Genomic DNA, 22478 nt, shown 5'->3' with positions numbered 1-22478 from the left:
AACAGACATGAATAACAAGATTTGAAGATAACTGCAATGCCTCCCCCTCTGGATTCCCTATTGATCGTACATGTGGAATATCCAGAGGGTAATGCTAAATTAGACTCGACTACCATGTCCACACTTAACCACGTCTCACACAGAAAAAACAGATCCGGATCTTCCTCTTTAACAAGTTCGTAAATTTCCAAATAGTGTTTAGCCAGCGACCTCACGTTAAGCTGTAATATTTTTAACCAGGCCTGGGGCTGGCCACCCGATACGCGCAGTATGGGTGGAGGGGCGGGTATAACATAGCTACAGGCTGGGCAAACAATAGATTCTACCCCTAAGTTAAAAGGAGCTGGCTTACATAGAGTAGACCCTGAATTAATAGCCAAAAGTTATTCCCTGCCATATGAGTATAGTCCTCCCGCTCCATAGTCCCTTAAGTATAGGAGTACCCAACAGCTAGACCACCAACCAAGATGGCATCTAGCAGGGGAAACCGGAAGTGAGGGCTTGCACGAGTCGAGTTCAAGACGCCCTCCACAACAATCCGCCTGAGAGGCTGCGGTGGACCGGGGCGCTTGAAGCAGTTAAAAAGTGCAAGTAAGACAAGAAAGAAACTATTAACAAAATGAAACACACTTTAAAAACATGTAGCCCTAAATGCGCGGCTGTGCAAGCGGCGTAAGAAGGCTGGCAGAGAAAGCTAAAACATTTCTGGCAGGTAAGATCACATACACCTCGTGCAAAACAGTAGATGCACGCCCGGCCCCCAGTTAAATACCGGAGAACCCAGGGAGCACTCAACAGCTAGACCGCCAACCAAGATGGCGTCTAGTAGGGGAAACCGGAAGTGAGGGCTTCCACAAGTCGAGTTCAAGACGCCCTCCACAACAATCAGCCTGAGAGGCTGCGGTGGACCGGGGCGCTTGAAGCAGGTAAATAGTGCAGGTAAGACATGAAAAAAACTATTAACAAAATGAAACACACTTTAAAAACATGTAGCCCTAAATGCGCGGCTGTGCAAGCAGCGTAAGAAGGCTGGCAGAGAAATTTAAAACGTTTCTGGCAGGTAAGATCACATACACCTCGTGCAAAACAGTAGATGCACGCCCGGCCCCCAGTTTAATACTGGAGAACCCAGGGAGCACTCAACAGCTAGACCGCCAACCAAGATGGCGTCTAGTAGGGGAAACCGGAAGTGAGGGCTTCCACGAGTCGAGTTCAAGACACCCTCCACCACAATCAGCCTGAGAGGCTCTGGTGGGCCGGGGCGCTTGAAGCAGTTAAAAAGTGCAGGTAACACAAGAAAAAAACTATTAACAAAATGAAACAAACTTTAAAAACATGTAGCCCTAAATGCGCGGCTGTGCAAGCGGAGTGGGAAGGCTATTTAGAGAAAGTTAAAACGTTTCTGGCAGGTAAGATCACATACACCTCATGCAAAACAGTAGATGCACGCTCGGCCCCCAGTTAAATACCGGAGAACCCAGGGAGCACTCAACAGCTAGACCGCCAACCAAGATGGCGTCTAGTAGGGGAAACCGGAAGTGAGGGCTTCCACGAGTCGAGTTCAAGACACCCTCCACCACAATCAGCCTGAGAGGCTTTGGTGGGCTGGGGCGCTTGAAGCAGTTAAAAAGTGCAGGTAAGACAAGAAAAAAACTATTAACAAAATGAAACACACTTTAAAAACATGTAGCCCTAAATACGCGACTGTACAAGCGGCGTAAGAAGGCTGGCAGAGAAAGTTAAAACATTTCTGGCAGGTAAGATCGCATACACCTGGTGCAAAACAGTAGATGCACGCCCGGCCCCCAGTTAAATACCGGAGAACCCAGGGAGCATTCAACAGCTAGACCGCCAACCAAGATGGCGTCTAGCAGGGGAAACTGGAAGTGAGGGTTTCCACGAGTCGAGTTTAAGACGCTCTCCACAACAATCAGCCTGAGAGGCTGCGGTGGACCGGGGCGCTTGAAGCAGTTAAAAAGTGCAGGTAAGACAAGAAAAATCTATTAACAAAATGAAACACACTTTAAAAACATGTAGCCCTAAATGTGCGGCTGTGCAAGCAGCGTAAGAAGGCTGGCAGAGAATGTTAAAACGTTTCTGGCATGTAAGATCACATACACATCGTGCAAAACATAGGGTCTGACAAGTAAATCAAATACGCCAATCATGGAATGCATAACAACAATTTACAAAGGGAGCACTTGCACTTTGGCCCTGAACAGCAGTGGCAAAGTGCCCAAAGCATCTAGACTGGCAAAACAAATTCCAACACGCAGCAAAAACACAGGAGGCAAAAACAAAAATTGCAGGGGCCAACACAACAGACCAAGTTGTAAAATGGCAGCCGCTCCTTGCAGCACATCAATCAGCAGAGGGCAGACCAACACAGCAAAGCAGATAGCAAAGTGGCAGTTCCTCCAGCCAGCACAGCTCTTCTTCTTGGCAGTCTCCTCAGGACCCATAATTGAACTGAATTGGGGGTGTCATGGGTCTAATTCTTCCACCCACATTTGACGTTGAAGTAGAGTTGACATCAAAGAGGCCTTTGAACCTTACCAGGTCCCTTCCCCTCCTTTCCTGGCTTCAGACGCACTATAGGTGACTATGTAGATCTTTGTGTGGGGACAGGCACAGCCCTATTGAGGTGCAAGTATCAGCTCCCTCCCAAGCTACCTCAGAAAGGCCCATCAGCCTGATGATGGGCCATTAGTACCCAAATGTCACACCCCAGCTCCCTTTGTGTGACTGTCTAGAGGAAATGTACAAAGCCCAACTTTCACCCTAACCCAGGCGTGTATTCAGAGGCAAGCAGAGGAACAGAATGGTTACAGTATGACAATCTAATTTTGAAATTGAATAATGAATGTAACAGTTTTTCACTACCAGGACATGTATTACTCAAAAGTCCATATCCTACTTTTTAAATACACAGCACCCTGTCCATGGGGCTACATAGGGCCTACCTAAGGGGTGAAATACATGTCATAAAAAGGAAGGATTGGGTCTGGCAAGTAGGTTAACTTGATAGGTTGAAATGCCAGTTTTAAACTGCACACACATGCTTTGCAAATGCAGACCTGAGCCGTCTTCAATGGGCTACAGAGTGGGTGGCACAATCAATGCTGCAGGCCTACTGGTAGCATTTAATTTACAGGCTCTGGGAACATATAATGCAGTTTCCTAGGGAATTACAAGCAAATTAAATATTAAGAATAAGCCAATGTTACCATGTTTAGAGTACAGAGCATATGCACTTAGCACTGGTTAGCAGTGGTAAAGTGTCCAGAATCCTAAAGCCAGCAAAAATGAAGTCAGCTAAACAGGAGGTCAGGAGGCAAAAATTCAGGGGAAATCACACCAAGGATGCCAGGTCTAGCAATTAAAAATAGTGGTGATTTCTGGGCTAAGATATTAGGGGTTAGATGCCCAAAGGAGATGGACATAGGCCCTGATCACATGCCAGTACCTGCGGCTAACACTACTCTATGCACAGCCGAAAGCAATGCATGATTGGGTGCTGGCTGCTCCTGGAGGTGGAATGCAGGGCCTGGCCTCAGGCCAAGCCCTTCGGTCAGCCCAACTGCAGGGGCTTGCCTGCCTACTGGGGATAGATGCAGGGCCTGGCTAGTAGCCAGGCTCTGCAGCCAACCTTATGGTGCGCATGACCAAAGTCTGTGCATGAGGTGAGGTTGGCTTTACATATAGTAATAAAATATAAAAACGTTAATATTCACTACAAAAACAGAGGTTAAAGTAATGTTATAGTTAGGAATTTTAATTATATCTTACTTTACATTCAACAACCTTTGAAATTCATTGAAAGAAACAAAGGTTAAAGTAATGTTATGGTTAGGTGAAAAGTTTAGTGACAATGTAATATTTAAAAAAAAACGATGCCTCTTTGCACTAAAGTAACTATAACTTATGCCATCGCCATACACTGCTAATTTCCGCACATATTACATCACTCATGACATGATCTAAGACATCACTGATAACATCACTGCAACACCTGAAATGACATAATTGATTAAAAAACTGTGCATGGTGGGGAGAGAGTCACAGTTAATTTAGGGCATGAGTTATAGTTACTAGAGATAACTATAGCTGGTGAATTTCAGTATTTGTTTTAGATTAAAATGTTATTTTGTCTCTGAAATTTTCTTCTAACTATAATATACTTTTAACCTTTAGTTTGTTTCAGTCAATTTCTAATGTTTTTGTTAATGTAAAGTAAGATATATTTGCAATTACGAAATATAGCGGCACTTTAAACGTTGTTCTTTTCAGTGAAAACAATATATATATGGCCTTCTTTGCACATTTTTCGATAAAAAAATAAAAACTGTTATTTTTCTAATTCTACAAAATATTGTAATTATTAATAGTATGCTGATAGTTTAAACGTCTTTATTTAAAATGAAATGTGTTTCCTTTAATATGTTTTAGGTTTTAATTGATTTATCCAGCACCTTACATCTAGACAACACACCTCGATGGTACCCTCTGAAGGAACAGAGTGAAAGCGTTGACCATGCAAAGTCTCATTCAGGACAAGGGAGCCAACAAGTACCAAAACCATCAGTCATCAAAAGCAGAAGTCACGGAATCTTCCCCGATCCTTCTAAAGGTACTCGAAATGTGACTTCTCAGCTGATGAAAAGATCATTCAAAAGAGAGACCTTAAAAAACTGATAAAAATTAGTATTTCAAATACGCTCCTGATAAAACTAGCTTTAATGTGAAGAATTCATATTATTTACAATATTCATTTTACACGTGACATGTTTCAAGTTCAACTGCTCCTGCAGCATATCATTGTAGCTACATATTTAAATTTTTTGAGATTCTGATAAAAAAGACTTAGGGCCCTATTACGAGTTTGACGGTGCAGCGGCGGGACCACACCACTGCCACACCACCAAACTCACGTGAGTACCTCCTGCCATGCAATGTCTTTTTTTGTCATTGGCGGGCAATTCCTTTGGCGTCCCCACGGCAGTGCCTATAAAAAAGGCACAGCAATGGAAACGTCAAAGGAAGGTCCAGCACAGCATGGACTCCAAGTCTATGCCGTGCTGGAACTTCTGTCCATGCACACAGGGGGGCGCATGTTGTGTCCCCTGTGTTATGTTATGTTATGTTATTGGTGGTTTTGTAGCGCGCTCAATTACTCAGGAGTATCCTGGCGCGTAAAGAAGCAGGTAGGCAACAGAAGAGTAAGAGTAGCTTGTCCGTCATTTTAAAGAGGTGGATTTTGAGTGCTTTTTTGAAAAGGTTGAAATTCTGAGTGGCGCGTAGCATCGGAGGAAGGGTGTTCCAGGCGACAGCCGCCTTTACAGCGATGGAGTACCCGCCAAGGCGTGTGCGTTTGAAGCGAGGAAAAACCAACAGGTGTTGGGAGGCTGACCTTAGTGGACGGTTGGGTAAGTACCGGGAAAAACGTTTCCTCAGATACAAAGGTCCCTGATCATGGATGGCTCTATGGACGAAAGTAAGGGATTTGAACAGAACCCGTTGAGCAACAGGGAGCCAATGCAGGCTGCTCAGGTGTTGTAGAACACTGGACTTCAGCGAAATGTTAAAGAGAAGTCTGGCCGCTGCGTTCTGTATGATCTGAAGGCGTTTGGTTAGGTAAGCCGGAATGCCAATAAACAAAGCATTCGCGTAATCGAGGCGGGAAAGAATGAGTGCCCTAGCCACTGTTTCTTTGGCCGTCCTCGGAAGCAAAGGAAAAAATCTCCGGAGAGCTTTGAGAGTTCCTAAGCAGCCGCACGTGAGTTTTTTAATATGCTCATCGAATTTTAAGTTTTCCCCGAACCATACCCCCAGGTTTTTTGCAGGTTTGCCATCAGAACTAGGGGGTGGTACATCAGACGGCCACAGGGATTCTCTAAAGTTGGAGGGGAACTGGCCGTAGAGTAGGATTTCTGATTTTTCTTTGTTACATTTTAGCTGGGCAAGGGCAAGCCAGTTGAAGACTGAGGAGAGACAGGTCTGGACCGATGAACTGTCCAGATCCGTTCCGGGCCAAGTGAACAGCAGCTGCATGTCATCTGCGTAAGCAATTATTTTAGCGCCCAGTCCCTCGGCCAAGAAGATCAGGGGGGTCAGGTATATATTAAATAGCAGTGGACTTAAAGTGGACCCCTGTGGCACCCCGGTCGAAAGGAGCTTAGCTGAGGAAGAATAGGGGGGCAGCCACACCTGCTGAGTCCGGTTGTTCAGAAACGAAGACAACCACTCTAAAGCAGATCCAGTTATGCCAATGGCTGTCAGCCGAGTGAGCAGAAGCTGATGGGGTACCATATCGAAAGCGGCAGAGAGTCCTAACATTATCAGAGCCGCTCTGCCGCCAGCGTCCAGGCATTCCCTAATGGCCTCAGATATTTCAACCAGGGCTGACTCAGTGCTATACGCAGCGCGAAACCCAGATTGAGCGGGATGGAGAGCATGGGATGCTTCAACAAAAGCATCCAGCTGGCGAAATGCGATCTTCTCACATACTTTGGCTAGCACTGGCAGCAGGGATATGGGCCGATAATTGGCTGGGACTGCAGAATCCAATCCTGATTTTTTAAGAAGGGGCAGGAGTTTAGCCTGCTTCCAACATTCAGGAACTATAGCAGTCCGGAAGGAGAGACTGATAATCTCAGAAATCTCGGCGCAAACCACCTCCGCCACCCCACCTAGAACACGGCCGGACAGGGGTCGGTGGGTGACCCAGACTTCATAGATTTCAGAACAGCTAGGGTGTCCGCCTCAGTTGGGGGAGAAAAATCTCTGAGAACCTGAGTGGGGGAGGGAAGAGATGGAGGATGGGCCATGACCTGGGTGCTCTGACCAAGACAAGTGGAGCACAGGCTAGCCTGAATCCCAGCTATTTTATCTGTGAAGAAGGAGGACAGGACCTCACACCATTTGGCGGAAGAAGGGACCGTTGGTTGTTCGGCACAAGGGTAAAGAAAGCTCTTAACAATAGTGAAGATTTCTTTACTATTATTGTTGGCCCTAGAGATCCTGCCAGCATAGTAGTCACCCTTAGCCGTCCTGATAGCAGCATAATATTCCTTCTGAGCCGCACGCAGAGCCCCCTTAGCAGTAGGACAATAGGCGCGTCTCCAGCATCTCTCAAGTTTTCTACAGCCAAGCTTCAGTTCATTCAAAGCATGCGAGTACCAGGGCTTAGAGGGCGCAGAGCGTTTGTTGGCGCTAACGCCCTGATTCGCAGAGGCCCCCACCCCTGTGCTGATCCAAGTGCTAAAGCACTGCACAGCAGCGGGAAGCTCAGAGCCTGGGCGCCCCTGGTGGAGGGCATTGGTCAAAGTGTGCATCCGCAAGGCGTGAGTCCCAGGGGGGCCCAAGGGCCCCTTTCTTTCAACTCCACCACTGTTTCCACATAGGAAAGACCTTCATGAAATCAGTGGCGGAGATGAAAGTTGTAATATGCTTGGCGGAACCGCGGCGGTCCTGCCAAGCATATAGATGCCACTTGACCGCTGCACAACCACCAGGGAACAGCGGTTCCCTAGTGGAATCACAGGTCCCAGGCCGACATGAACACTAGGGTTGTAATGTGGCAGTTGCCAGACCACCAAAGCTGCACCTCCACGAGTCTGGTGGTCCTCGCACCGCCAGAATCATAATGAGGCCCTAAGTAGTGATCAAATGTATTTATGTATACTAAAATTTAAATATATTCAAGTTTAACTATCCTTCTCAAAGGTGACATAGCTGTTATAGCTCTGCGATGACCTCTGGATTATTTAGGGGAAGAAAGCAACCAAATCTCTGTGTATCCTCCCAGATGAGAAATCGACCAATAATTCCTTATCTTTCTGTACATTGTCTTCAATGAACAACTCGGGCCAGGTGTGGTGAAATATAATACCAAAACACCACACCACATGTTCATGTAAAGGTTAAAGGTTTGTTTGCCATACTCTTACAGTCTCAGGTAGCCACTGCCACATAACGGATTTCCCACTACCAGGACCTCCACATTACATTCCACATTCCTAAGAGCAAGGATCTAACGTGTGAAATATAGTGAGGGAGGCACAACACCACAACATCTCCCTTCCTTCACAATAGCAACATAAGGAACTTATATACATAAATACAAAAATAAATAACATGCCAGGTGAAAGAACACACCCTAAGAAATACACTTCTTACATCACAAATATCTATCACAGTAACTTCTCATATATCAAACCATATATAAAAAAATCTGACCGGTTTAGACACGACCCTTTTACTCCTTCATACTGGGGGGTAATCAGCCGTAATGACTGACTCAAATGGACTGGGATTAAATCTTGATGGTTCTCCAACACAATTATCAGAAGATGAAGACTTGTCATCAACCTTACATATGAGGAATCACTCTCTCTCACTCTATTGTTCACAAGCCTCACTTACACCCCCCTACTTTTGTTCCACCATTCATTCATGTTCTTCCATATGAATAGCATTTCTGGCTACAACATCTACTCTGACTGGTGACCTGAATTTGGATTTTCCCTTGGTGACATGAATGGGATCTTTCACCGCACCTAGTCACCAAATTAATATCATTCTTACCTTCTTAAACCTTGTGCCTAGCATCATTCCCTTCTTTCATTTTATCTTGAAAACACTGTACTCTGGGCCTTATAATCCTGACTATTGGAACAGCACAAACCACAAAAACAAAAAATGAGGAAACCTGCCTGCTCTGATAGTAAAGACGGGAGTGCCTCAAAGAGAAATTTAGATCGCTGAAAAGTCGCAAGGGGGCATTACACAAAGAAAAACACCAAATGCAATAATATAACAAAAGTAATCAATTATGTTTATGTATTAGAAAAAATGCAACTTGCACATCAAAATGTCACAATCTTTAGACTCCTGGAATCTTGTCACTTTAGATCACAAACCATGATATGAAACACATCTCAATATACCAATTAAATCAATACATTTTTCAAACAAAGTTCGAACAAGTCCCACAAACATCGCACTTTCATTCAAAATACACACAATCCAATCATTCTACACATATAGCTTGTTGCAATAATCAACACACATTAAAAATAAAGCCTCGTTTAGGAATCTCAAGGAGTAATATCAGGCAATTAATTCAAGATATAATTCCTACACAAATCGTATCTCCCAAAAAACTGATTGCAAAACAATGAATAGATGAGTCTACATTTCCTAAAATAAAAAGAAATGTGCTAAGAAATATATAATTGTGCCACACATAATGATTTCACAAATATGGATATGGATAATGGGATGATTCCATGCTATTTTGTCGCACACTCTCCAGGGACCTAGTGTTCATTCTTAAATTGGTACCGACGCGCATTTTGGTGACACAACTGCAGGTACGGTCACACCTTCTTCATGGTGCAAAAAGAATAAAAAGCCAACCAGGGTGGCACCTGGGGAAGGGAAAATTCAGGGGGAAGCACTAAAAAGAACAGTGAAAAATATGCATATATGTAAGGCAAAAAAAATCGAAAAAAGTTTGATAAATTACCACATGAACATAAAAGAGTCTATAGAGACCCTGATTTATATGGAATGTACTCACCAGGAACTGTGTACAATAATGGAGATAGATATACCAAAAGACCACGAAATCGTCACCACCCAGTGTGTGGTAGAAGACAAGAAAAGCACCCAAGGAACTAAAATTCCAACAATAGTGACAACAGAAGCAGGTAGAAAAGGGGAAACTAGTGAAACCAGTGTCTAGAGCTGGAAGGATAAAAATACATATATGCTAATATATATACTATGATTCACTTGATACTTAGAGGGGATCGGGATGGACCGGCACACTTGGCAATTAATGAGGGCTTTCCAAACACGGCTGGAATGCACAGGTCATACAAAAATACTGCCATAATTAATATCTACATCATCCAGATCCACAATATAAGAAACACACTTCCTACATCACAATTATCTATCACAGTAACTTCTCATTGTGAAATTTTCTCAGGACGCCTTGATAGCCAAGTTTACTAAGAAAACCCTTAGGGAACAAGGCCAGTCGCTCTCCAGGGCGCAGGACCTAGATTATATGTCAATCGGTCCAGTGGCTAAAAAAGTCATGGGTTAATGATGGCTGGTTCCCGTACTTGGACATTCAGCCCAACCGAGTGCTGAGATATGAAATTCTTAGGACTCGGGTTGGGGTCAACCCATTGAAGATAGATGGAAAATTAAAATCTGCAGTGATCGGCCCAGAAGGCAACTGTAACTGTGGGCATGGACTAAGAGATGATATGCCGCATATTCTACTTGATTGCTTATTTGTACATGATATAAGGAAATTATTTTTACGTCCGATATTTCTATCACATAAGATAACTTCACGTGCCCAGGCGATCTGTTTACTTACCGATATGCCCACGTTAGAAATTGCAATTGGATTGGGTACATTTTTGAAGGGTTTACAAGAATATGGAAGGGTGATTTCGAAAGAGGGGCACTGATTTTAAGTCGTTTTAAAGTTTTATAAAATGAAAAAGCTTCTTCTTAACCTGTTAGAGATTTTGAGATTTCTGTAAAAATAGGGCGTATTGTATGTTGTGTTCTGAGGGCGTCACCCTCTTTTAATTTTCTTTTAACAAGTACTGAATTTTACCTATTTAAGATGTAGTAGAATTTTGTCTGTCCGTACTTTTTGATCCTAATTGTGTGTGTTCTGTACTGTTTAAAAGACCAAGGTCTAAATAAACAAGTTTCTCTCTCTCAGTGTCTAGAGCTGGAAGGATAAAAATACATATATGCTAATATATATACTATGATTCACTTGGTACTTAGAGGGGATAGGGATGGACCGGCACACTTGGCAATTAATGAGGCTTTCCAAACACGGCTGGAATGCACAGGTCATACAAAAATACTGCCATAATTAATATCTACATCATCCAGATCCACAATATAAGAAACACACTTCCTACATCACAATTATCTATCACAGTAACTTCTCATATACCAAATCAAACATCAAGAGGTCTGACCGGTTTAGACACAAGCCCTTTACTCCTTCGTACTTGGGGTAATCAGCCTTAATGACTGACTTAAGTGGACAAGTTTAAGATTTGATGGTCCTCCAACAGACCTGGCAGAATCTGAAGACTCGTCATTCAACCTTACATACGATGAATCACTCTCTCTCTCTCATGCTTATCATTTCCCAGCCTCACTTTTACTTCCCTACTTCTGTTCCACAATTCACGTTTTTATGTAGGAATAGCATTTCTGGCCACATCTACTCTGACTGGTGACCTGAATTTGGAGTTTCCCTTGGCAACATGAATGGGATCTTTCACCCACACCCAGACACCAACTTGAATCTCATTTCTACCCTCTCTATCCATGTGTGTAGCAACATTTTATCATGAAAAAAATCTTCTTTAGGCCTTGTAATCGAGACTATTACAACAGCAGGATCAGATTTACGTTGGCACTACAATGTGAGACAAAACTTTGATGCCTGCCCACGTCCCCTTATAACTTCAAAATGGCACACCCCGGTAACAGCATTAGGACTTGACCAATGGGGCCAAACCATACTCTCCACAGCCTCCACCAAATGTATGCCATTTTGCACAGCCCTTTAAATGCACTCACCAAAGTGTGATTCATTTTGTTCACATGTCTGTTGGCCTGTGGGTGGGTGGGTGCGTTTATGTTTTATAGCATTGTTTTGCAAATAAACCCTCTTCTCTCTGGAGATGAGCTGCACTCCATTTTCTGAAATAATCTCCTTTGGATAACCTTCCCTCAGGAACAGTTTCTACAAAAACTTTAAACACTAGGAGTATTGGGTTCCTCCATAAAATCCATTTCCCACCACTTGCTGTAATAATCTACCACCAAGATGCCAAATCTAAATTCCTGTGTATGGAACTTTAAAAAGGACCAATGAAATCTATAGCGAGTTTAGACCATGCTCCCTCGGGAAGACTGATCGACTGCAAAGGCACAGATTGTGTTTTCAATCCTTCATCACTGGTAATGTGTATAACATATGCACGTACACTTGTTGTTATTTAATCATTGTCCAGTGACCTGCCCCAAATGTCCTTCATGCCCATTCACACCTATCTTTTATTTAACCCACTGGGAGTTATAAACCTGTCACCATGCACTAACATGCCATTTGTCTCTATAGGCAGCTCATCCGCCACCTTGAAATAGCCCTGAGTTCTTACCTGCGTTTTTTTTCCTTTGGGGCAGCCCATAGCAAACTTTTTCACTCTCTCTAAATCTTCATCTTAGACCATTTTGACATTCCACTCATCCTCTGTAAATGCTTCTCCTTGATATACATCAACCGTTGCTATGAAGTACTCTTTGCCATCCAAATCTTCCCCATTGAGCGGAGACTGAGAAAGATAATCTGCTCTAGTGTTTTTCCTCCTGGCATGTATTTAATGTTAAAATTATATTGCAGCAGTCTGGAAGTTAACATACCCAGTAGAGGACTATAATATTTGATGTCCACTCCCCAAGAATGGTTTGTGGTCTGTCGTGAGGGTGAATCTCCTTCCCCATATAAAACATTTGACCTGTACAAGCGCCCAGCAACAAGCCATCAGTTCTTTTTCTTTTACTGAGAACACCTTCCCATTTTCTTTTGATGACCTGGATGCAAAATCCACAGTCATATCATTACCTTCTTTTATCTGTGGAATAGTGACACCCAACCCATCATTATTAGCATCTACTGTAATAGTACATTCTCTGGTTGGGTCAAAATGTGGCAAATATCAGCAGAAATAATTTAATTCTTCAGTGCAGCAAATTCAGTTTGGCACACATCACTCCATTCTAATGTTTTGTTTTTCTTGAGAAGTTCCGTCATGTGAACCGATTTCTAAGAAACGTTTGGTAAGAACTTGGCATAAAACTTGCACATTCTTAGGAAGGATGGAACATGTTCCTTGTTGTTTGGACTATGGGCCTTCATTAGCACTTCTTCTAACCCAGGCCTAGTGTCTATCCGTTTCTCAGAAATGACATGGACCAAGTACTCAATGCTGCTTTTAGCAAACATGCATTTCTTTATATTGACTGTTATGTCGAACTTTGTACCCAGTAAATTTTTACAGTGAAAGACAGAGAAAATAAATGACAATAACTCCTGTTATTATCATTTTATTTTCTCCTACTTCCACCCACAGCTTTGTGTGAGAGGGCGGGGCAGGGGAGGATTGGTTGCACCCTCCTAAAGTGTGCAATGGCTGCTTGGACGGCCCTCTTAGACCACCCAAAACAGTCATGCACACTTTGCATGTTCTCCATACAGGCTGCATCGCAGCCTACTGGGAGAACATGCCCAGGCCTCCAGTCAGCATCTGAGCCCCAAAAAACGGTGCTAAGACCAATCAAAATTCTACTTAGGCAGCATTATGACTGGCTGACTGGGAACCTGGGTGTGCTTCCTGTGGCTTACTCGGAGCGAGGGAGGACTACGGAGGAGAGACAGGCAAGGATGTGGCAAAAAGGTACGTTTTTATTAAAATTATTTCCTAACCGTCTTCCCCCACGTCCTCTCCCCTCCCACATCCTCCCCTCTGCCTCATACGTCCTGCTACCCCTGCCACCCCCCCACCTCCAATTAGTGCCGGCCACACCTGTTGGTAACCTTTTTAATACTATATGCATACGTTTGTCATAACTGTCACAATCTTTTCCTGCCACCAGAAAATTGTCCCCTATAACACATTTTCCAACACCTGTTGGAAAGCCTAGACAGCAGATGCCAACCCAAAAGGGATCCTCCTCAATTGGAATGTGCTGACTGGTAATACAAATACCATTAGATGTTGTGAGGATTCACCAAGTTTGATCTGATGGTAAGCAGGTGCCAAGTTAATTTTGCTTAAGAATTTAGCAAACGTGCTGATGATGTCATCTATGCGAAGCAGAGGATGGGAACCTGCCCAAATCGCCTTATTAAGGCTCCTCAAGTACATACAGACCCTTAACTGACCATTCTTCTTTCTCGCTATCACCATGGGAGATAAAGATGATTTGATAGGCTCGATGGCCTAATGGTACTTTCCTCAGTCTGTGTTTGACAGGAGTGACTCCACTTTGTTGTTTAATGTTGTGCTTAAAACCAGTTATCCTACCCAAACTATCACTGAAAACTGACTTGAACACATGTTATGTTATGTTAAAGTCAGTCAGTCAGAATAACTTTATTTCCCCATCACAATGAAGGCATAAAAAGTATACTACACATAAAACATATCAATATTAAAATACAAAAATTACGGGGGCGTGGCCAAGACGGCAAGCATGGCGGACGTGGCTTAAGCGAGCTCCGTCCCGCCGATAGTTATCCTGTAACCTATACTGCGCAGTCCCGACCCGAATCCACCCAAGAGTGTGTGGCTGCCCGTGGGTTCACGAGGGGACGCCCCGACGGCGATTTGGGAGCCCTGGAGCCTCGCTTTCTGCCTCCTTAAGCTGGGTGAGCCGCGACGGCTGTGAGGCCTGCGTTGGGCGCCGGAGCCGGGGCCTAAATTTGAAGGCGGCCCGCCCGGAAGTGCGGAGAGGCCGGGGGCACTGAGACGGAGGAGCCGCCCCCACCGCGAGACCTGTAAAACCGCCGCCGGCGAGGGAGCTGATCCGACGGACTGCTGGAGGCGAGATCGGAGCCCGGACAGCGGTCGTGGAGGTAGGGGGTGGCCGTGGAGTGTGCGGCCTAGTGGGGGAGGGGACTCTCCGGTCGTACCCAGCCCCAATCGGCGGCATTTTCGGGCCGCGGGGCGCTGGTGCCTTGAAGTAGGGGACGGCTGTCCCTTCGCCTCTCCCTCCTCCCCCCCCCGTTCGCTCCTACATCCAGCTGCACTGCACCCAGCTCTCTGGGGCCTGATTACCGGAGAGCCAGTGGGGTGAGACTTAACGCTCGCAGGTCGAGCCGAACTGTGGCTGGGAGAGATACTCCTCACGAGTGCCTGCGTGATGTACGGCTGGTGCCTCAGCCTCTGAGCGGGGAGGTGCGGTGAAAGGCCTGGGCCGCCTCCAGTGGCCCCTGGGGCAGAGGGAATTGACGCCTACTGAAACCCCGATACGTTGGCAGGACCCTGGGGTGTGTGGCGGCGAGGAGCAACTTCATTGGCACAGTACGCTGGATTAACACATAGCGGTGCCGCAGACCTCACTGGGCAGGCTCGGGTGCTGATCCTTTGAAAGTGCGTGGATAGTGGGGGCTATCTTTGGGTCCCGGCTTCCCCTGGCGGACTGTTGCAGGTCCCGGTGGGCGCAATGACGAGAGGAGGCAACAGCGGGAACTCTTCAAAGCAGGGCCCGATGGATAAGTTCGCGGGGCCGAGTGGGGGCACCGGGGCCCCTGGGGGACACCAGGGCTCGGGCCCGGACAATGCGTCTCTAATGGCGGCAATAACGCAATCGAGGGACATGCTGGACGCAAAGAAAGGGGCGGTCGGAGCGGATGTCACCCTGCTGCGACAAGATCTGCGCAACGCGGTCGCCCGGATCACGGAAACTGAATCCAGGATCACGGAGGTGGAAGACGACGTTGTGATCCTCAAGAAGAAGGTGGCCGCCATGGAGGGGATCCAAAAGGGTCTGGCGCTGAGGGTGGAGGACGCGGAAGGACGGGCCAGAAGAAACAACTTGCGCTTTGTGGGCTTTCCGGAGGATTGTGAGAAGGGAAATATGGAGGCCTTTTTGACGCAGTGGCTGGAGGGTTGGCTTCCGCCGGACTCCCTTTCGCGCTGCTTCGTCAAAGAGCGGGCGCATCGTGCACTTATCCCGAAGCCACCTACTGGGGCTCGTCCCCGGGCTGTGATCGCCAAACTGCTCAACTATCATGACAGGGACACCATATTACGACAGGCTCGCGCCAAGGACCCTCTCATGTATGACAATCATAAAATCCTTATCTTTCCGTATTACACCAAACTAGTCCAACAGCAACGTCAATCCTTCACCGCAGCGAAAGCACGCCTGCGGGAATTGAAAATTCCATATGCCCTGCTCTATCCGGCTCGCCTGAGAGTGGTGTTTCAATCTCGCACTCAATTTTTTACTTCTCCGGAGGATGTGTTTGAGTGGACTGACGTAACGGTGCGAGTTAAGGTTCATACCCCTCTGAGGAGGGGCTCGGATTCATCGTCCACGACGGAGCCCAGGAGGACACCTCGCAGATCACGCAGCAGAAGCAACTGGAGGTCGCGCTCGCAGAAGCGCCCGCCTCCCCAGAAGGAGACAGTGGAGGAAGCGGAGGCGTCGGATTCTTCCCCCCTAAAATCTTGAGACTCTGTGATGCTTTGTCCCTAGCTAATGTTACAGGCCCGAGGGGCTGATGAGGCACCGTGAGGGTGCAGGACATGCCACTTGCACTGCTATTACTTAAATGACTGTTTGTGGGTGGACCATGGGTCGGGAGTGCTCAAGAGAGAGCGGGCCTTCTCCCGGAACTTGCTCCCACGTGTTGGGTGGGGGGTTGTTAGACACTTGGTGGGTAGTTGGGAGGGATCCATTGGTGTAGTGGGTCTCCGGCCTCCCGTTGGAGGTTCGGGATCGCCTGCGCCGCGACAGGTACTTCAATGTTGCTGAGGTATGGGGTGGGGGGTTGGCGGGGGGATGTTGGCACAGTTTGAGGTGGGGGGAGTTGGCGGGGGGGTAGGTTGGGTAGGGGGGTTGGGTGAGAGGGATGGGTAGGTCTAGTTTCTGCACGGTGTTTACGGGAACCTGGAGGATGTGCTATGTATGTGTGTGGCCTCTGATGCCCAATAGATTGAAGCTCTGGTCTACTGATGGCGGCTGATGGACAAGGGGCGGAGCCCCCGCGAGCTTCACTGCGCATCTTGAGTTGGAATGTGAGAGGGGTGCTCGACAGAATTAAGAGGGGTGCGGTTCTACGACTGGGCAAGAGAGAAAAGGCGGATGTATTACTTCTTCAAGAAACGCAAATTATGGGCACCTTAACCCTTAGTTTACGTAGGTATGGCTATGACCAGGTGTTCCACGCTGGGTTTGTGAGAGGGTCCAGGGGTGTTGCAATTCTGATACATCGTAGAGTACAATATACTCATGAGACGCAATGGTTGGATGCGCATGGCAGGTTTGCTTTGATTAAGGGGATGGTGGGGGATGAGCCCATGGTGTTCGGCAGCGTGTATGCCCCGCCCCCATTGCAAGAAGCTCTGATGGAACGACTGTTTGATGTGTGGGCTGAAATTCCACCTGCTTTGACGATTGTGGGCGGTGACTGGAATGACGTGATGAATGGGAGACTGGACCGATGTAGGCCTGGGGGGGGTCAGTTGCCGGAGGCCACTACAAAACTGAGCAAACTGGTGCAGGGAATGGGTTGGGTAGACACCTGGCGATATCAGCATGCATGTAGTCGGGAATACACATTTGTTTCTGCAGTCCACAAGTCATTTTCTCGCCTTGATTACCTTTTTGTCCCCCAGCCCTGGATGGGGAGGGTGGGTTCTACCTCAATACTTCCGAGGGGTCTGTCGGATCACTCCCCGGTCTCATTCACGATGCTTTTAGGTACGAAGCGACAACCGTTTCGTTGGCGCCTCTCCGCGTGGCACCTGCAGCGCGATGACTACCAATCCCATATGAGGGAGGCTATGGCGCATTACTGGAGGGAAAATGATGGCCCGGACACGGACGCCATGACCCTGTGGGAGGCCCTAAAGCCAGTGCTTCGCGGCGTAGACATAGCGTGGTGCGCAGCGAACCGTAAGGCCCACAGGTTGGCCATCGCGGAGGCGGCGAGTCAGGTTCGCAGCCGGGAGACAGACTGTACGTCGGAGGGAAGCGGCGAAGCAGTGGGGCAGCTACTCTATAACCAGCAGACGTATACCTCCCTACTGTTGGATGAGGCCCGCCAAGTTTGGTTAGCTACGCAGAGTAGAATTTATCAATGGGGGGACAAATCCAGCACGATGCTTTATAGGCTGTGCCAGGGTACTTTTCAGGCCCAATCCCTACCGGGACTCCGTGACGAAGCGGGAGACCCTATAACGGCCCCGGAGGCCCTGGCCGAGACTTTTGCACAATATTACGCAACGCAATACGCCCCCCGGGAGACCCTATCGGCGGAGGAGATCGACAAATTCCTAGCAGATCTCCCGCCCCGGGCGCTTTCGGATGAAGGTCGGGCCCAACTGGACCTCCCTTTGTCGGCCGAGGAGCTGGGAGAGGCTCTGGATGAGCTGAATTCTGGCAAGGCCCCTGGGCCTAACGGCTTCCCATGTGAATTCATGAAAACGTTTAATCTCCAGCTGGGGATGCGCTACAGGAAGGCTCTGGAGGCGGCCAGGGACTGTGGGTGCTTGCCGGCGGACTGGCGGCACACGGAGGTGGTGGTCTTTTGCAAGCCTGGGAGGCCGCCGGATCGCCCTGAATCGTATCGTCCGATCTCATTGCTTAATTTTGAAGCGAAGATCTTAGCGAAGGCCTTGGCAAAACACCTTCTCCCTTACATTGCGGACTTGGTCCATCCGGACCAGGCCGGCTTTATGCCCCACAGGGCAACGAGACATAACATCCGACGTGCACAGTTGGTGGTAGAGGCGCCGCGGGCGGCGGGCATCCCGGCGGCCCTTTTACTAGCAGATATTGATAGGGCATTCGATTCCCTGAGCTGCCCGTATCTTCGGGCACTTCTTCTCCGTCTCAATCTGGGCCTGGGTTTCCTGTCCTACATTCACTTGCTTTATACGGACTTGACGGCGGCGGTGAGGGTAGCGGGAGCTGTTTCCAGCTCGTTCCTTATAGGCCAAGGCACCCGACAGGGCTGCCCTCTTTCGCCTTACCTGTTTGCCCTGGCGATGGAGCCGCTGGCGGCTTGGGTGAGGATGGATGCACAGTTGCGTGGAGTGGAATGGATAGGGGGCCCGTCAGACAGAATCGCGCTGTATGCCGATGATGTTCTTTTCTTTCTTACGGACCTGAACAGATCCAATCCCAGGGTCCTGGATATAATGCGTATCTTTGGCGATGTGTCCGGTCTCACGCTTAATGTACAGAAATCGAAATTATGGGTCTTGGGAGACGGGGGAATCCTAGGTACTTGGGCTTCGGCCCTCCAGGAGGCGGCAGGAGGCCTTAAATATCTTGGAGTCTTTTTAACTGATGTGCCGGGAGTCTCGTGGGCCCGCAATGTGCTGCCCGTGTGGGATAGAATACGGTCTGATATGCAAATATGGTCCAGGATGCCCCTGAATGTTTACGGACGCTCGGCCATCTTTAAGATGGTCGCACTACCCCGTATCCTGTACCAACTTCAAAATCATCCTTACCCTATTTCACCGCAATGGTTCAGACAGGTGAACTCGGCTTTGGGTCGGTTCTTGTGGACCGGGGGTGCGGTGAGGGTGGCACTCCGCACCTGCTTCCTCTCGACCTATTGTGGGGGGCTGGCCTCGTCGATGTCCAGTCTTACTACCAAGCGTCACATTTGCTGATCCTTAATGAATGGTGGTACGGGGATCATGGCGACCCAACCTATGCATTGGAGAGATACTTGATGGACCCGCACACGCTCCACACAATCTTGTTCTCGGCGGCCCTCCGGAAAAGACTCCCGGCGGTTACTCAGACAGTTTTCCGGGTGTGGCGTGATGCACTCCGACGTATGGGATGGTGGAACAGGCTGACGGGGGAGACCCCGCTGTGGCACAATGGGAGATTGCCAGCTCTGGCTTCCTTGCGAGGCTTCGATGGCTGGGACGCTATTGGTGTTTCGGCGCTGGGCCACGTCATGAAGGGCTCGGTCCTCAAGTCTTTTCAGGCTCTGCGGGATGAATACGATATGCCCCAATCTCAATTTTTTCGTTACCTGCAGCTCCGGCACGCCCTGACCCCTGCCATAGCGGACTTGACTACTCTACCGGAGTTCAGCCCCCCTGGAGGCTAAGCTATTCATGGGGGAACTAGAAACCAAAAAAATATCTAGCATATACCAGACGTTGGTCACCCATTGTTCCCCTTCCCTCGATAAATTGCGTTTGGTCTGGGAGGGAGAGTTGGGGAGTTTGGAAGAGGAGGACTGGAGGGAAGCCCTGGAGGCCCCTAGGGGGGCAGCGATTGCGGTGCGCTTCCGCTTTATTTAATTTAAGTATCTGCATGGGCGTATTACACGAGGGAACGACTGTGGAGGGCGGGACTGATTGCCTCCCCGGAGTGCCTGAGGTGTGGCAGTGCAATAGGCTCCTTTATTCATACGGTGTGGGAGTGTGTACGACTGCGGAGATTCTGGACCGGAGTGTGGGACTGCCTGGAGGAGGTGCTGGGCTGGGAACTTCCCCGCTCGCCGAAGTTGGGCCTCCTCCATGTTATGGAACAAGTGGGGGGGAATTTATATAAATGACATTTGCTTCTATTGGGCCTCATAGTGGCCAAAAGAGATATTGCCCGGGATTGGAAGGCTCCTAGGGCCCCATTGCTGGAGGTTTGGAAACGGGGCTTGGACTATAACATGGGACTCGAACGTCCGATATTTGAGGCCAGGGGGTGTCCCACAAAACATTTTAAAGTATGGAAGAAATGGGCGGACTACAGGGGCCTCCTGCTGGACCCCCCGGCACCCCGGGCCTCCGACGCGGTTTGCGCCCTTACTGACTATGGGTGAATGGGTTCACATGCAGTAATTGTGATTGCTAGGCTCCTCTTGTTGGACAATGTAGACACCGTGCGGGGTGGAGGGAGGGAACCGGGTGGGTTAGTGGAAGGTGGGACCCTGGGGAATTGTTGACTGAATGTTTTTAAATGATACTGTTATACGCACACTGCCGCCCTGATCCTTAGGGAGTGGTGTTCTATATTGTGTATTTTGTCAACTACCAAAACCAAATAAAATATTGTTCTGAAAAAAAAAAATACAAAAATTACAGATGTCCAGCAGCAAATGCATATTAAAATACAATGGTCTCATTTAAAAAATGTAAAATATATATACATATATATATATATATATATATATATATACATATATTACGTACTGGCGGTCGCCAGTAGGTATATATAGTTAGGATTTTTTCTCTATGGGTTTTTTGAAAATTCTATGTCTAATAACTTTGGCGTTTGTGGACGGAATTGGCTGAAATTTTCTGGAAAATGGCACATTTTGATTCTGAGCAGCCCCTGAAAATTGGGGGGGGTTCGTCCAGGGGGGGTCGAGAAAAAAGGGGGGTCCCAAAACGTGTTTTTAACATTGAGTTTTCCATAGGGCGGTTGGCCTCACTTTTAGCCCGAACGGCTGAATGGATTTGCTCGAAACTTGGCAAAATTGTAGGGACTGGTAGCCCGATGTGCCTTTTGTAGGTCTCAATATATGTGCTACAGTGGATTTTGAGAAATTAACGTTTAAAAAAAGATATATATCTGTAACAGCGGACCGGGCAGCGCTCCAGGACGCGTACTTTTCGCGCAACGGAGCTTTGTGAAGCGAAGCTGATTGGTTCTCCGGCGTCTGTCAACATTCCAAACAGTCCGTAGCGGCCGCCATCTTGTCTCTCGGTAGGATCGAGAGACAAGAGGAGGCCAAAGCGAAGGGGCAAATGACCATAAGGGGGAATAGTAGATCCTCGCTGACCCCCTAGGTTTGATGTGGAGGTTTTAAAAGGGCCCCGCGGGGCAAAAAAAAAAAATAATAATAATAATCGAACGGCTGAATGGATTTGCACGAAACTTGGCAAAATTGTAGGGACTGGTAGCCCGATGTGCCTTTGCTAGGTCTCAATATATGTGCTTCAGTGGATTTTGAGAAATTAACGTTCAAAAAAAGATATATATCTGTAACAGCGCACCGCTTCGCGTACTTTTCGCGTTACGGAGCTTTGCGAAGCGAAGCTGATTGGCTCTCCGGTGTCTGTAAACATTCCAAACAGTACGTAGCGGCCGCCATCTTGTCTCTCGGTAGGATCGAGAGACAAGAGGAGGCCAAAGCGAAGGGGCAAATGACCATAAGGGGGCATAGTAGATCCTCGCTGACCCCCTAGGTTTGATGTGGAGGTTTTAAAAGGGCCCCGCGGGGCAAAAAAAAAAAATAATAATAATAATCGAACGGCTGAATGGATTTGCATGAAACTTGGTAAAATATTAGGGACTGGTAGCCCGATGTGCCTTTGCTAGGTCTCAATATATGTGCTTCAGTGCATTTTGAGAAATTAACGTTCAAAAACAAGATATATATCTGTAACAGCGCTCCGCTTCGCGGAGATAAAATTATATCTGTATTACCTAGCTGTTGCTAACACCAGTTAGCGACGGCTAGTAGGAGATAGCGACCATCTTGGGCCCCACTTTGCATGTGAGTGATATTTATCACTAATGACATGCAAAGTGGGCATGCCAAGATGTTAGCGACTGGAAACAGTCGCTAACATCGCTATCTCCTATTATCAACTTTTGGAAATATTCGAGATAAGCGCGAATATCTCCAAAAAGTAACAGCTGCCCTGAGC

The 22478-nt window shown here is 47.5% G+C and overlaps 1 protein-coding gene and 1 long non-coding RNA gene across 2 annotated transcripts in view; one reads left to right on the top strand and one right to left on the bottom strand.

Moving 5' to 3' along the window:
* The window catches only part of PCLO (piccolo presynaptic cytomatrix protein), a 1621199-nt gene that overhangs the window by 1267668 nt on the left and 331053 nt on the right, over positions 1-22478 (top strand). Inside the window, exon 20 of the mRNA XM_078674179.1 lies at positions 4450-4630. Coding sequence (XP_078530305.1) covers positions 4450-4630 — 181 coding nt within the window. The remainder of the gene's footprint in view (positions 1-4449; positions 4631-22478) is intronic.
* Positions 1-22478, bottom strand: part of LOC144815422 (uncharacterized) — a 210661-nt gene that overhangs the window by 78763 nt on the left and 109420 nt on the right. The gene's annotated exons all lie outside the window — the stretch shown is intronic.

Source organism: Lissotriton helveticus, chromosome 1_1, assembly GCF_964261635.1.
Source record: "Lissotriton helveticus chromosome 1_1, aLisHel1.1, whole genome shotgun sequence".
NCBI classification, from domain to species: Eukaryota; Metazoa; Chordata; class Amphibia; order Caudata; family Salamandridae; genus Lissotriton; species Lissotriton helveticus.
The sequence above is the reverse complement of the archived record's forward strand: the minus strand, read 5'-3'. Positions and strand labels throughout refer to the sequence as shown.